At 34.5% G+C, this 13,769-nt stretch overlaps 1 protein-coding gene across 9 annotated transcripts in view; it reads right to left on the bottom strand.

Moving 5' to 3' along the window:
- The window catches only part of ARMC8 (armadillo repeat containing 8), a 106,487-nt gene that overhangs the window by 37,984 nt on the left and 54,734 nt on the right, over positions 1-13,769 (bottom strand). For 8 of the 9 annotated variants that reach the window (XM_082393454.1, XM_082393449.1, XM_082393447.1 and 5 more), the window contains 4 exons: positions 13,637-13,727; positions 11,926-11,986; positions 9,690-9,890; positions 6,543-6,638 (listed from right to left, as the gene is read on the bottom strand). In XM_082393454.1, the coding sequence (XP_082249580.1) occupies positions 6,543-6,638; positions 9,690-9,890; positions 11,926-11,986; positions 13,637-13,727 (449 nt within the window). The remainder of the gene's footprint in view (positions 1-6,542; positions 6,639-9,689; positions 9,891-11,925; positions 11,987-13,636; positions 13,728-13,769) is intronic. The other variant, XM_082393453.1, reaches the window with a different exon arrangement.

The following is a 13,769-nucleotide window of genomic DNA, read 5'->3' on the forward strand; positions in this document are numbered from 1 at the left end:
CTTCCTATTTTAAAAAAAGAACAAGAAGTATAATTCAATGATTTATGCAACTACAATACCACAAATAACAGTAAAACACTCAATTTTATGTCTCCATTTAATGAAACTCTGAAATATAAGTTCATTACTTGATTTTATAAATACCTCTATTCTGTATATAGCATTATCACTCCCAGGTTTGCTTCTTTCAGTATGCTGAAGGCCAAGGGTCTCAATACTGTGGGCAAGTGGCAAAACCTGGTCCTGTCATGGTGAACTCTTTAAAAATACTTACCATCATGAATCAATGTTGCAGAGTTCATTTAAAATTCTTTGGTAGATTAGCTTTCAGACGATAACTAACAATTTAACCACAGATTAAGTCAAGGAATTCTGAATTCTGAATGAATTTGTTGTTATTCAGTAGCAGAACCAAGTCCTGAAGGGTGCTACTTCTGTGGTACCGTCGAAAACCTTCAAAATGTTCAAGGCATTTGTTTCAACATGTAGACTAAGGCTCAGAAAGAATTTTTTGCATCTGCCTGATTTCACGGCAGAGACAAATACAGAATTTTGACAGTGTACCTTTTAAATGATCATTTAGAATTACTGAACTTCACAAAATGTTTTAAACTATAAATTCATGGTACAATTATACTGTTACAGAGAAGACCAACTAGTAATAAAAATCAAGCTATAACAAATGATTAAAATGTTCAAAGTGAAGTGCTTATCAAGTTTTTGAGATAGCGGAAAGATATTAAGAAAAACTGACCTAAATTTACAAATATACTTTAAAATCGTGTAACTTCTAAAACATAGGAGATTTACATTTGTTCAAAATTTGAACACATGTATTTGAGATATGGTTTCATATGAATGATGACCCTTTGGAGAAATGACATCTATGGCAACCACAGACAGTAATAAGTAATACTTAGATAAACAACGTTAGACAGAATTTGGCCTCCTTACTTTTCTCAAGACATCTACTACTTATGATACTAACAAATTATTGATTTATATTGTATATTCTATTTAACTCCAAGAAAAGCAATATTATATTTGGTGCTTCAGAGGGTATGTTACAGCAACAAAGAGTTTTGAAAACAAGTATTTTAAATATATTTAAAAATATAATTATAAGAGTAAGAAGACATCTTGTCATTTTAATAAGAGATCAACTAAAAAAAAGAGCTGATGCTTCTGAAGTATAAATATTCTTTTTACTAGAAGGAATAACTAGTAGTCTTGGAAATTTATAGCATAAAATCACTGTTTTCGCTGTAAACCGTCTTTATTTATGCCCCAAAACTGTTCAGCTTTTCTCCCAATACTTAAAAATATATATTTATTTTTAATCTTCCAATGAAGTTATTTAAGATAGTCTAATAAATGCTTCGATTTACTGAGCACCTACAGGCACCATGCTAAACATTTAAAATACATTAGAGCTCATCCTCACAATGTCCCTGTAGATATAACTTCCTTTGCTAGGAAAAAGAGAGTAGAAAAATTCTCATTCTTCTTTGTTTTCCTTTTCTTTTCTTATTTTTTTCTCCCTGTACTTCTCAAAAAAATTGTCCAGGAAAAAACAATTGTTCAGTTTAAAAAGAAAAAAACATCTCACGCTTTGCTACCTTCTTCACACACGTCATGTACAAACCACTGTGACTGTTCCACAGGCATCCCCCGCCCCCGCCAAGGAGTAAAACTTTAAGATTTTATGTTATCAATTCTTGAAGATATAAAAGAAAAGGCATTTAGAAAATATTAAAATATTAAATTATTAATTTCCAAATTGATTCAAGGACTGCTCCATTGATATCACCATGTCCATTTTAACTGGTTCCAAATAATTCTTTGAGCCCCTAGCAAATTCTTACTGGCCATTCCTTACTTTCCTCTGACTTACTGAGGTTTTATTATAAATGCTGAGTATTAAGGCTGTGTCTTTATTACTCTTTATCTCACCTTACTGTTTTCCCCCTCCCTACACCGACCTGACATTGTTTATATAATGTAGGCAGTTCAATCAATCTACGTAGAATTGAATTAAATTACTGACCTTCACTAATTATGATTTCCATAAAACTCTGGCATTCATTAATTGAGAATATTTTATACAGGTGTATATCACTTTATAGAATAGGTTGATTCCTGACAGTCGGCCTAATTTCTATAAACCAAATCATACTTTTATACCTAGGGGAAAAAAACTGGTCCAGTTTCACACTTGTGAATGCTATAAATTTTTAAAAATCATACATTTAAAAAGGAAAAAAACTAAGAAATAATGGTAAAAATTATTTCAAAATTAAACAAGTACCATACCATAAAACATATTCTCTTTGACCTACATCAGAGAAGTGGAAGACACGCCCTTGGTATTGTCTGCCTCTTGAAAATGGGAATTTCCTACATTTTCTCTATGCTAAGTATAGTGAAATCCCTTGCCTATGTGATCAGATGTAGGTTTCCTCTATTTTAAATCTCCTCTCTTCGCATACCCGTAAAATTGCTAGCAAAGTTATGAAAGTTCTTAATGCAGAGAGGCCCATATATAACACAATTAATAGTGCTTAACAATGCAATTTTGCAATATAGTTCAAATATGCATTTGTCCATTCATCCATTCATTCTTCAAATATTGGTAAGTGCCAACTATGCACCCCATAGTATTGTAGATGCTGGGAATACAGTGAGGAACAAAATACAAAAAATCCCTGCCCTCATGGAGCTTACATTCTAGTTCCTCAAAAGGGATCTCCAGCTAAAATGTTAAGTACTCAAAATCCAAGAGCAAAGCTTTCTGAAAAGCTCCATTAGTCAGATATCTCAAAGGAGCAAAGGCTACAATAAGTACTACATTTACATTTTATCAAAAATAAAAATAACATCCTGTTAAGTTTATTAATTTCCTTGAATTTTAATTTATTTTTAAAATTTCTAATTTTCCTCAATTTACACTTCCTAGCTATTTCTGATAAATTCTGCAAGCTCCTTGAAGAAAGTAAAAGAGAGACCATCCTTTTAAATTTCCAACCTAATTGATGATCAACAGGTACCAATCAAGTGATGGTCTTCAAAAAAGCAATTCTTTGTTATAAAACAATGGGCCTCACAATTATAGGCCTGCTGTAATTTGCCACTGCTGCCTCTGCATGACTTAGCCAACTGACTGGGGTTTTGATTGAGATGCCAGTACTTAAAATAATTTGTTAGTTGTCTTAACTTCTTTGTTACTGTCCCATTAACTGACCTCATGCTTCTCAGTCAGCATTACTATGTGGTAAAGACTACCATTAGAAACTATAGACTTTCCCCGCGGCAGAGATTACAGCTAATTTTTACCTGGCATTTCTGTCAGTGCAGTTACTGCTAATGTGCTCTGGACCCTTCTTTCACCAAGCTCTTAACTCCTGCTCTGCCCTTGCTTTCCCTAACCAAAATCCTTGAATTATTCTAAGTTTAATATGGCCAGGCCACATCTGTTGTCAAGGTGAGTGGTCCTTCATTTTTCTTGGGCTTCTTCTCCCTTTTCATGTCACAGCCAATGGTAATGTTCTCCACTTTCACCGCAGGACTCTTTCCACCCTTTCACTGACAGGACACCACAGGAAATCAGGAAATTTGTACCTATGCCACAGAGTGATAAAGGATGCCAAGCTAGGAATTAGGAGACCAACTTTGCTCTGCACAGAAGGATACAGAAAGATCCAGGTGTATTAAAGGAAATATCACTCTGTGTATGATTTCCGCATTTTCATTTCTATATTTATCTCTCTGTATCCACTCAACAATATTTACTGAGTGCTTATTAGGTTCCAGGGACTGTTTGTTATACAGATGGTTTCTTTTAATGGGAACACACTAACACTGCTTCAAAGCAGGAGTGGTAAATCTCTGACCTACAGGTCATATTCAGTCTTCAGCTTAATTTTGTGTGGCCCAGAGAGAAGCTATTAAGAAATGAAATCACAGCAGGCCTTTTGAAGTCTTTACAAGCAATAAGATAGAGCCATAATTCCATGAAGAGAGGAGGCTTGTATCTTTCTCCTTTACTGCTGTGTATACCTCTCACTGTCTCCATCTCTTTGCTCTAGTTTTCTATTCCTTCTGCCTCATTCCCTTAACTGGTCATAATAGGGCAATGAGATATATGTTACTTCCTATATTTATTGAATTACATTACCATTTTCAATTTAAAGGGCAGACCAACTGAACATTTCATACTTTTATCCTGGAATAAATAAGCCTTCTGTTTGGCTGGGGGGGTGGGGTGAGGGATGGGGGGTGGAAATAGGTCTACAGGCTTTGAAATTTCTTTCAGAGATTGTCCACTCATCAACTCAGTAAACTGAAATTCCATCTTGGCAAGTATAAAAATTGCATTAAAAAATAAAACAATAATAAACATTGTACTTCAAGAATCTACACCAAAAAAAGAAATACAATCAAAGTTAAGGCAGAAGTGTAAAAAGGTAAACAAATATTTCATGGAGAAAGTAAATAAAAATCTATCCAAATAATTATTTCAACAAAAATAGAATAGAAATAAACGCATTCAAAGGAAGAGTTAACATTTATCATTTTTATACACTGAAAATAAAAATTCTCCACTCCTAAGAACCGTTTTCATGCAGATTTTATCACAAAATTACTTTATATTTTCCAATTTACAATTTCTCTCTTCAGTAGTTGCTATGAACTATAAATTATTCACTTGATTTCCCAGAAATTAAATGTTCCTAAAAACTCTATATAATACCCATTACACAGGCATACTATAGTATCTTTTCTTCAGCACACACAAAAAACTATAATAATTATAACTTATTCTTTATTTGTTATCTTTCTACAGAAATTATCAGGATTAGCCTTACCAGGAAATTATACACATTATAAATACAAGTTTTAATAAACTACTGATCATCAGACTGTTACGTTGTATTTCTAGAACACGATATCACAAATTAAAGTCATTAATTCCAAAACAATAGTTTATTAACAAAAAAGTACAAAGAAGTACAAATGGACATCCTATTTCCCCCCATTATGGTCCATCTATCTATCTCCCTTTCAGTCCATGGCATGGCCTTCTTCAGCTAAAAGACTGGGTAAAATACCTCTCCTCTTTCCACTGGGCCCTAATAAATACATAATGATTTGTTTTGGGATGGTTTAAGTTATACAGTCCATGTCAATTTTTAAAAAATATTTTATCTATATGAATTGCCATAGAAGCCTCTTCCCTTGCAGTATACCAGGTACCTAAACTGAATGAAATATATGAACAACAACATTCATAAATCATGATTAGACATAGGGAAAATCATATCACTAGTATGTTTGCCTTGAAGTAACAGTTTACAAATTAAAGCTTAGAGGTGTCAAAAAGGATTTTCATAGATATTTACTAGAACACTTCAAGTCAAAAACATCTTGTTAACTGAACTAAATTGAGGTACATGGAAAACATTCAGCTTAGTTGTGTTTTCTGAACTGATTTTAAAGCAAAGCTACTTACATATCTAATCTTACAGATCTTACTGCTATTAATTTCAATTTTCTCCAAGAATGGTACAATTTATTTCAATAAACCTACAGTTAATTCCATACTTCTCTTTCTACAAGCCCAAAGTACTTCTCTAAATCATGTTAAAGCCCCAATACTTTGTGATTTCTCCCAGAGGGCTCCTTAAAATACCAATGCAAGATGGGGAGATTTAGTAAACTGCCACATTCAGTAAATAATGCACAATTTGCTCTCTCTGCTATGGCTCATCAAGACAGAACATATGAATTAAATTATGATGTTCCTAAAAGCCTTGTTTATAATTTACTAGATTATACATGTTTTTTTTTGAGTAGTAAGCTCCAGGCTTTTGGTTTGTGGAGGGAGCCAGATCAGAGCTTACCACAATACTTTACTCCCTGCTTAGAACTATTCTCATAAAGAACATGAGCTCAGTGTTGGACTAGGCTGTAATAACATAAGGTGCTATAGCAGTGACACATTTTTTGGGAGCTGGAAAATTCAGATGACCACTCACTAAACATAAAATCATTATTCCACAAAGATTTTATTCACATCGAACTTGCACAGTAGCAAAAAAAAATCAAAACATAACTAAGCCACATATCAAAGAACAATATACAATAGAGATTTGAATTTCTCAATGGCATTGGAAAGTATTTCCATAAATAACATTTACAATTCTAGTGTTAGGTCTTTCAAGGTGTCTGAAGCTTCACAGTGCTAGAATTGATTTTTATCAGAACACATGCAAAAATGTGCAACACAATAATCCATATTAATGACACAAAAAAGCACGCCAGTTATTTGTCATTCCAGCACGGCCATGCCACTCTATGTTCTAAAAACAAACAAACAACCCCCCAAATCCGGGTCCCATTCATTCTTCATTTATGCCTTTAGTCACTCTGTTTTATTATATTCAAACAGTCACTGTTAGTGCTCTTCACCACGACTTTCAGGTTGACGTCACTCCCTGCCTGCTGGCTGTCAGGACTGGGGGACGCCCCTCTCCCAGACTCACCTTCTTCCGGATGTCTTCATCGTTTGCTCCGAGAGAGGCATAGAGCTTGAATGCAGCCTGGCGAAGTTCGTGAGCATGCTTTAAGTCATGATCAAGCTATGGGAGGGAAAAAAAGATATGTTCCAACCCAGTCCACAAATTAAATTTTCAATAAAACTAATAAAGTAGAGTTGAAGGAAAAATATGTTTTAACAACTATTAACGTTATCAGTGCTGGTTATTTTGGGTTTCTGCTCACATATGACTGAGACCTTGCTGTGTCTGTGTCAACATGACCTGGAATTCTTGCAGTCTGCTTCTGTCTAAAATGTGACACTGGTATATGAAAAACCTTTGTGAACCTTTGAGCCTTAAAAATTCAGTGTTGCTAGATGGCAGCTTTAGTGGCACTGTTGCTTGCTTGCACCAGCTCTTTTTTTTTTTTTGGCTGTGCCACGTGGCACATGAGATCTTAGCTTCCCAACCAGGGATCGACCCCGTGTCCCCTGCAGTGGAAGCGCAGAGTCCTAACCACTGGACCACCAGGGAATTTCCCACCAACTCTTTGAAATGCTCTCAAAAACATGGCACAGGGACTTCCCTGGTGGTCCAGTGGCTAAGACTCCACACTCCCAATGCAGGGGGCCTGGGTTCGATCCCTGGTCAGGGCACTAGATCCCACATGCTGCAACTAATTAATTAATTAATTAATTAAATTAAAACAAAAAACAAAAAAAATGGCACACTCAGGTCTTTCTAACCTGGAATACAGCTGATAACTTGAGTGCTGCTGCAACAGTTATCTTTAGAAGGTTTTCCCAAACATTAATAGTGCTAACCAAATTTCAGCATTTAAAAAGCTTTTAGAAGCAGGAAAACCTTTGTAAAAATGCTTAATAAACAACAGACCATGGTAATCATTGCTACCTGTCTATTACAGCTATCTGAGAATTATGTTCAGGGGGCTTTTTTGGGATAAATTTATTAAAATTACTTACTGGTATGAAACAATTAACGCTATCTTTTCATATGCATAACTGGCTTTCTGAGTTATCAATTCTTCCATATACCTGATTTATCACCAAACTACCATAAAAATAAAAGAGAAGCGTGTTCTCAGGACACTTTCAGTGACTAAATATGAACCAGTAAATATATAAGGCATATCAGTAAAGTAAATAATTTTATAACTAAGAGATATAACTTATCCAAATGATTACAACTTTTTCCAAATGAGTTGCCTTGGAAAGGTTCACCCTTATGCAAAGATGTAGGTGTTGTTCATAATATTCTGAGACCCTCTTTTGAACATTCCTAAAGAACTGAATGGCACACTAGCAAGAAAACCCTGACAATAATAACATATTTTCATCGACTAAGAGAGTTTTAAGTTAACTGTCACTGGTGTGTGAAGAGGGGGAAATCCAACTGGGTAACATCATTTAGAGTAACAACAACAACAAAAACTCCACAGTAAAAAACTAAAACTCAGTTGGGGTGGTTCTGAAGGTAGTTCTTAAGAGTAGCTCCCAAATATTTTGATCAAAGCAGGTACTGATGAGTTATGGGAGGAACCTCCCAATATACGACACTCATTTTGATGTGTAAGTTCTAAAATATCTATTCTTATGTCTTAACTACTTTCCAGTCATAACATTTATTAGAATACTGACTTGGACTAAAATACCATGAAAATCACACATTTATTAACATGTAAAAAAGTCTCTCTTATGGGTCTAGTACCTATACTTGTATGTCAGAAACCACTGGATAATCCATCATCAAAAATAAAGATGACAAAACAAACTAATATTCAAGTTTAGGAGATTTAAAAAAAAGTTATTATTATTCCAGTTTTACTGTGATGGAAATAAAATGGAAAAACCCTAAGGAAAGGGATAATCTTCTATATACTAGTTAAATGTTTTGCACATGTGTAAGCTAGACGTTCTTGTAATTATGTTTCCTCACTCTCATGTCCATCAAAGTGTTCTATCTGCCTTGCTGTGATGGTCAGCTAAGGGTGTTCATGAGGCTGTAGTTAGGACTTGCTCATATGTCTTTGTACTTTGAGTTACTGTGTCAGTGAGCAAGCAGCCAGAGGGAAAACAGACAAGGCAGCTGCTTCAATATAACCTATCACTTCTACTAGAAAAACAATACTACTGAAGGAAGAGCAGGCACGTAACTTTAATACATAAAGGGCAGTGTACATTAATACAAATATCAATGGAAGTTATTTTAGGCCCTTTCTGAGGCAGAGAAAAGTTATACCCTTAATAGTTTGTTTCATTTTCAGCGTTAAATGCCAAATGAACAGTTGCCTACCGGATGAAGTTTTTTGGAACTCAGGGGCATGGGAGAGGTCAAGAGAATAAGTTTAAAAAAATTTACCATTGGGACCAGTGGCATCAAAAATACAGTCACATTTGTGAAACAGTACTGGTTACTATTTAGGAGGCAATGCTCTCTCTACCATGACCTCCTTAAATAAACTTTCTCTCACAGAATATTTATCTCTCATGCTTAGAGAAGTGGATATGACAAACACGTTGAGAAAAACAAAGCCAAAAAGAATATCTACCTATTCTGAGGAACTTATAGTTTGAGAAAAAGTTAGCACAATTTGGTCCTTGATGGTCTCAAACTAGAGGTTAGATGGTGCTTTAGCTGTCACTAGCAGGCCCAAAGCACAGTATGAAACTGCAGAAAAGAAAGAAGAGATGGCAAAAATTAGAAGAAAAGGTAGCAAAAGAAAAAGACAGTGGCGGAGAGTAAAATAAAGCCACTCAGTCGCCTGGAACAAAAGATTACCCTTGTCCTAAAGAATGAGAATATAGTGACAAAGCTGATTCTGGGACTTTCAATAGCATTAGATGATGTTGGTATAATGTCAATAACCAGCTTAGAGACCCCACTATTTTGGGGTTAGCTGGGAATTTGGGATGCAATTTTCTGATTATCTCCTTACTAAAAAACTTCTGACAATAAACATGAAACAAACTGGATTCAAAAACTCAAAGTGACATCATCTATGTTACTAAAAGATTTCTTTATTTAAAAGGGCTCTGAACTGTTAATTATCAATTGGTTCAAAAGTGGTGAACAGTAAGAAAATCCTTTTAAAAATCCCTCTCTTGAGCTGCTGAAAAGGAAAAGAGAACATACCCTTTTAATATCAGTGATGGCACTCACAGAGCTGGGATACTTGAAATAATCAGCAAGCATGGCAATGAGGTGATCAGTAATGCTAGCAATTCTCTGTAGCTCAACATCTGGTTCAATCAGATAGGCGAGTGTCTCAGCTCCTTCAACTCTCTCCTCTAGTAACCTCTCCTTACTGCACATTCGAACCAAACAAGGCAATGTCTGGAAGGTAGTGATATTAATTATTTGCTTTTTGGTAAACGCAAAAGCATGATGGAGATCATATAGTAACTATATCAACCCAACAGTTTTTACTGGGAGTCATGTTTGTGATCAAATGTTTCAATAAAGAATTTCAGAGAATAAAAGTTTTTTTTGGAATGCAAAAACACACAAAATTCAGTGCATGCTAATCATTTACACTGGCACACTAAACTCCCATATATTCAAAGCACATTAATATAAAGTCTAATTAGGCTTTTGTGATTGATAAGACTGAAGCTTTATTGTAAAACCTTACAAAAGACATTTAAGAATCCCTAATAAATCATTTCTGATGCTCCTGCCCTGTCTATGTATTTATTTACCTAAAATACATCCAGCAGTTTAATTAGGAATGATTTTGCCTTAGAAAAAGTATGCTATCTTTTCCTTAATGAGTGTGACATAGCTGGGATGACTTTCAATTTTGGTTTAGAGTTTAATACTTACAGTTGCAAAAACAAAACACAGCTTTAAAAACTCGGTGATCTTCCCATTAGTCAGATTCTACCAGTTCTCCTATAATCCAAGTGAAATGCATCAGTCATAGTTCCTGAGTGCTCCAGAGAACTCCGTGGAATGACTGTGGTATCGACTAGTGCAATTTTACTTCTGAGGTCCTTCAAAACCTTGGCACTGGTCTTGGTAATTTATCTACATTAGGGTCTCAATAAAAATATCCCACGTTTATATTTCTAAGCCTGATGAATCAACTTTAAAGGATAATGTGGAAATAGAAACTGAAACATCAGCATTACAGGAAGACTTCCTCTACAACCGCAGTCAACTATGCTTTGTTCTTTTCTAAGTTCCTATTATAGCTTGACCACAGAGTTTGGCACTTTATTGTTCACTGCTGATTTCTTATCAGGCTGGTTCCATCTTTTAAATACGACTCTAGGCTTCCAAGAAGAAAGCCTATTCTTATTTCCCTTGGAACAGCTACCAACATTTATCAATACCATAAATTCATGGATTATTGAATTTAATGCTCACAACTACTACACAAAGAAGATACTATTAACCTAGTTTACCAATGAGAAAGAAAAGGAGGGGCAGAGCACTTAAGTAAGGGCATGGAAGCCCTTAGCACTCTATGCAGTGCTATTTACTTAGGGGGTCCTCAGATCTCATTAAACTGTCTTGCTTCACCAGAGACTAAAGGAAACATTAATCTTCGTAATGTTCTTCTATCCTTGGGTTCATTTTCAACACTGATAATGAGATCTCACATTCACAAAGTGACACACTATCAATGTACTTACAGTTGTTCTGTTCTTTAGAACTAAAAGCTGTTTAATGTATTTAATATATTGTTATTCTCAATAACCCTTTGGGATAGATGAGCAGGAATTATTGCTTCCATTTTCATAATTAGGAGTCTGAGGCACCACAAGAATAAGGGATGTGCCCGAGGCTATCGACCCAGTCAGTGGTGGAAGTGCTAAAACCAGAAGCCAGGTCTTAGGACTTTTAGGGCTAGTCTTTTATCTGGGCTTTTCTGAGTTCTAGTTGCATCTGACACACACCACAATAATGATGATTGCTTTCATGTGTTATTTACTTATGCTTTCTCATTATGCCTTTTGATTATCTGCCATGTGGGTGAAATAAAGTCTTTATCTATAGAGTTAGTGAACTGCTTGCCTACAAAACTGTGCTGCAAACTTAATGAAAACCAAGGACTAAAATGTATTTTCTATTTAACCTGAATTTTACACATTTTTATAATTTTTATATCCTTCTAATTACCATAAAAGTGAAAAAGGTTTGACAAGGAAAGATTTACTTTGACTTTCAAAACATATCTAAAACCAATTTTTTAAAGCTACATGCCATCCCACTGAAAAGCATGGTGTTTTAATATTATTTCATGCTGTGCACACATACCATAGTGATAAATGTGTAAAAAGAAATAGGAATACAAATATTTATATTCAACACTTATATGACTGGATAATTTTCACATGTTTTTAGAAAGAATTAATTCACTCACCTTTAATACAATACAGTTGTCATCTGTCCGAATTGCTCCAGCTCTACACATGTAAGTTAAACTGGAATAAGATGGCAGAAAGTAAGTTTTTGCTTGTGTTTTAAAGCTTTAAAAAAAACAACGACGACCTACTTGCCTTTAAGATATTATGGGGAAAAAAAAGACAACTACTCTTACTTATCTTGAGGGAGAAGGTTTTGACACTCCCTTATCTGAGATTCTGTTAGTTAAATAGTCAAAGAAAACTATCCGATATAGGCAGACAGTAAGCCAGAAGTTTTTTAAAATACGTACAAAATTGTTTTAAAAATAAATGGCCGAATGAATGGGTAAACGATAAAGCAAGGTGCTGGGCACACTGGAGTTCTCTATACTTTTCTCTATACTTTTTGTTTGAAATTTTCCATAATAAAAAGGAAAAAAATTTAAAATAAAATATAAAGTTAACAAAGTATCTAAATTTAAATGAAGTTAAGTTGGGATATTTCAACTCCAATAGCAGTGGTAGAAGTATCACAGAAGAAGCATTTAACTTGTAACACTTATAGCTATCCCTAAGATATTAACTAATTAGTCAGAGGTTACCAGTAGTGTCTTTGAGAATTAATTAGTGATTTGGCTCTACTGAAAAACAATTTACCTTCACAATTATATCTGGCCGTGAATAAGAATACAATTACTTTCTACTCTCTAAGCAAGTACTGAACATTAAGCAATTAAGAAACTTAAATTAATGGATTTCCTTTTTGAATTACATTCCTTTGTTAAGCTGGAGGGAAAAAACCTAAAATACCCCATGTTCTGGCTTCTAGGGAAAGTTATAAACAAGTCAGTAAAACTCCGTACTTATACTGTAGGAGATGAATTCTTTATAGCTGTTATCATTATCTTAAGATTTGTTACTACATTGTTTTTTGAAACCAGTTCCATGAGAGTATTACCTTACTAACAAAAAGGCAAATGCTCAGTTTTGAAGACAAAAAAGCGGACAAACAAAAAATACAAATCATATAAACAAACAGAAAACAATTCATGATGCAGGAGTGATTCACTGAAAATTCCTCATTCTGGCCAAAATATTAGAGAGCCACAGCTTCTTAAATACTGAAACTAAACCATTCACTTAGCACAGAACCCTACATAACAGGTGTTAAACCTATCTGGTAATGTATTGATAATTACAGAATTAACATGTACTGAATGCTTACATGAGCCAGGAACTGTGCTAATAAGAACATTACATAACTATCTTATAAATGGTCACATCTCTATGAGGAATCTTTGTTTTGTTTTTCCAAAGATGAGGAAGTCACATTCTCTGAAATCATGCCTTGGTTATCAACTTCAACTAATTCTCACTATTTCTGTATCTTTATGTTTTCCTGACATGATACTTAGCATAATATGTGTTGGTTAAATCTGATCTAATTCTGTGTTATTTCAACTGAAATACAAGGAGAAGGGAATGTAATGAAGTAATTTTCTGTAGGTAGTCTTAGATGTTATAAGAGAGTTCTTGTTCTGCATGCTACTAGTAGTAAACTGAGTATAAAACTCACATCTATTTAAGAAGATATGAGATAATCCCATGACTTTCAAATTTCAAAATCCCAAAACAAGATGGGGATTGAAAGTGAGCTCATTAGGCTGTCCAAAAATACTCTAAATTGATAAAGCACTGTCTTTCTTCCCACATTGTCTTGACCTTTACCATTTTGCTGATGTGAGCTGCATTTCAATGGGCTTATCCCTCTGTAACATCTTCACAAAAATTTGTGGTAACAATTCTCCATCAACCAAAACTAGAAATAAAACAAACAAGAAGGATTAAGGAATTCTTTAAA

This window comes from Balaenoptera borealis (assembly GCF_965194805.1).
Source record: "Balaenoptera borealis genome assembly, chromosome: 5".
NCBI classification, from domain to species: domain Eukaryota; kingdom Metazoa; phylum Chordata; class Mammalia; order Artiodactyla; family Balaenopteridae; genus Balaenoptera; species Balaenoptera borealis.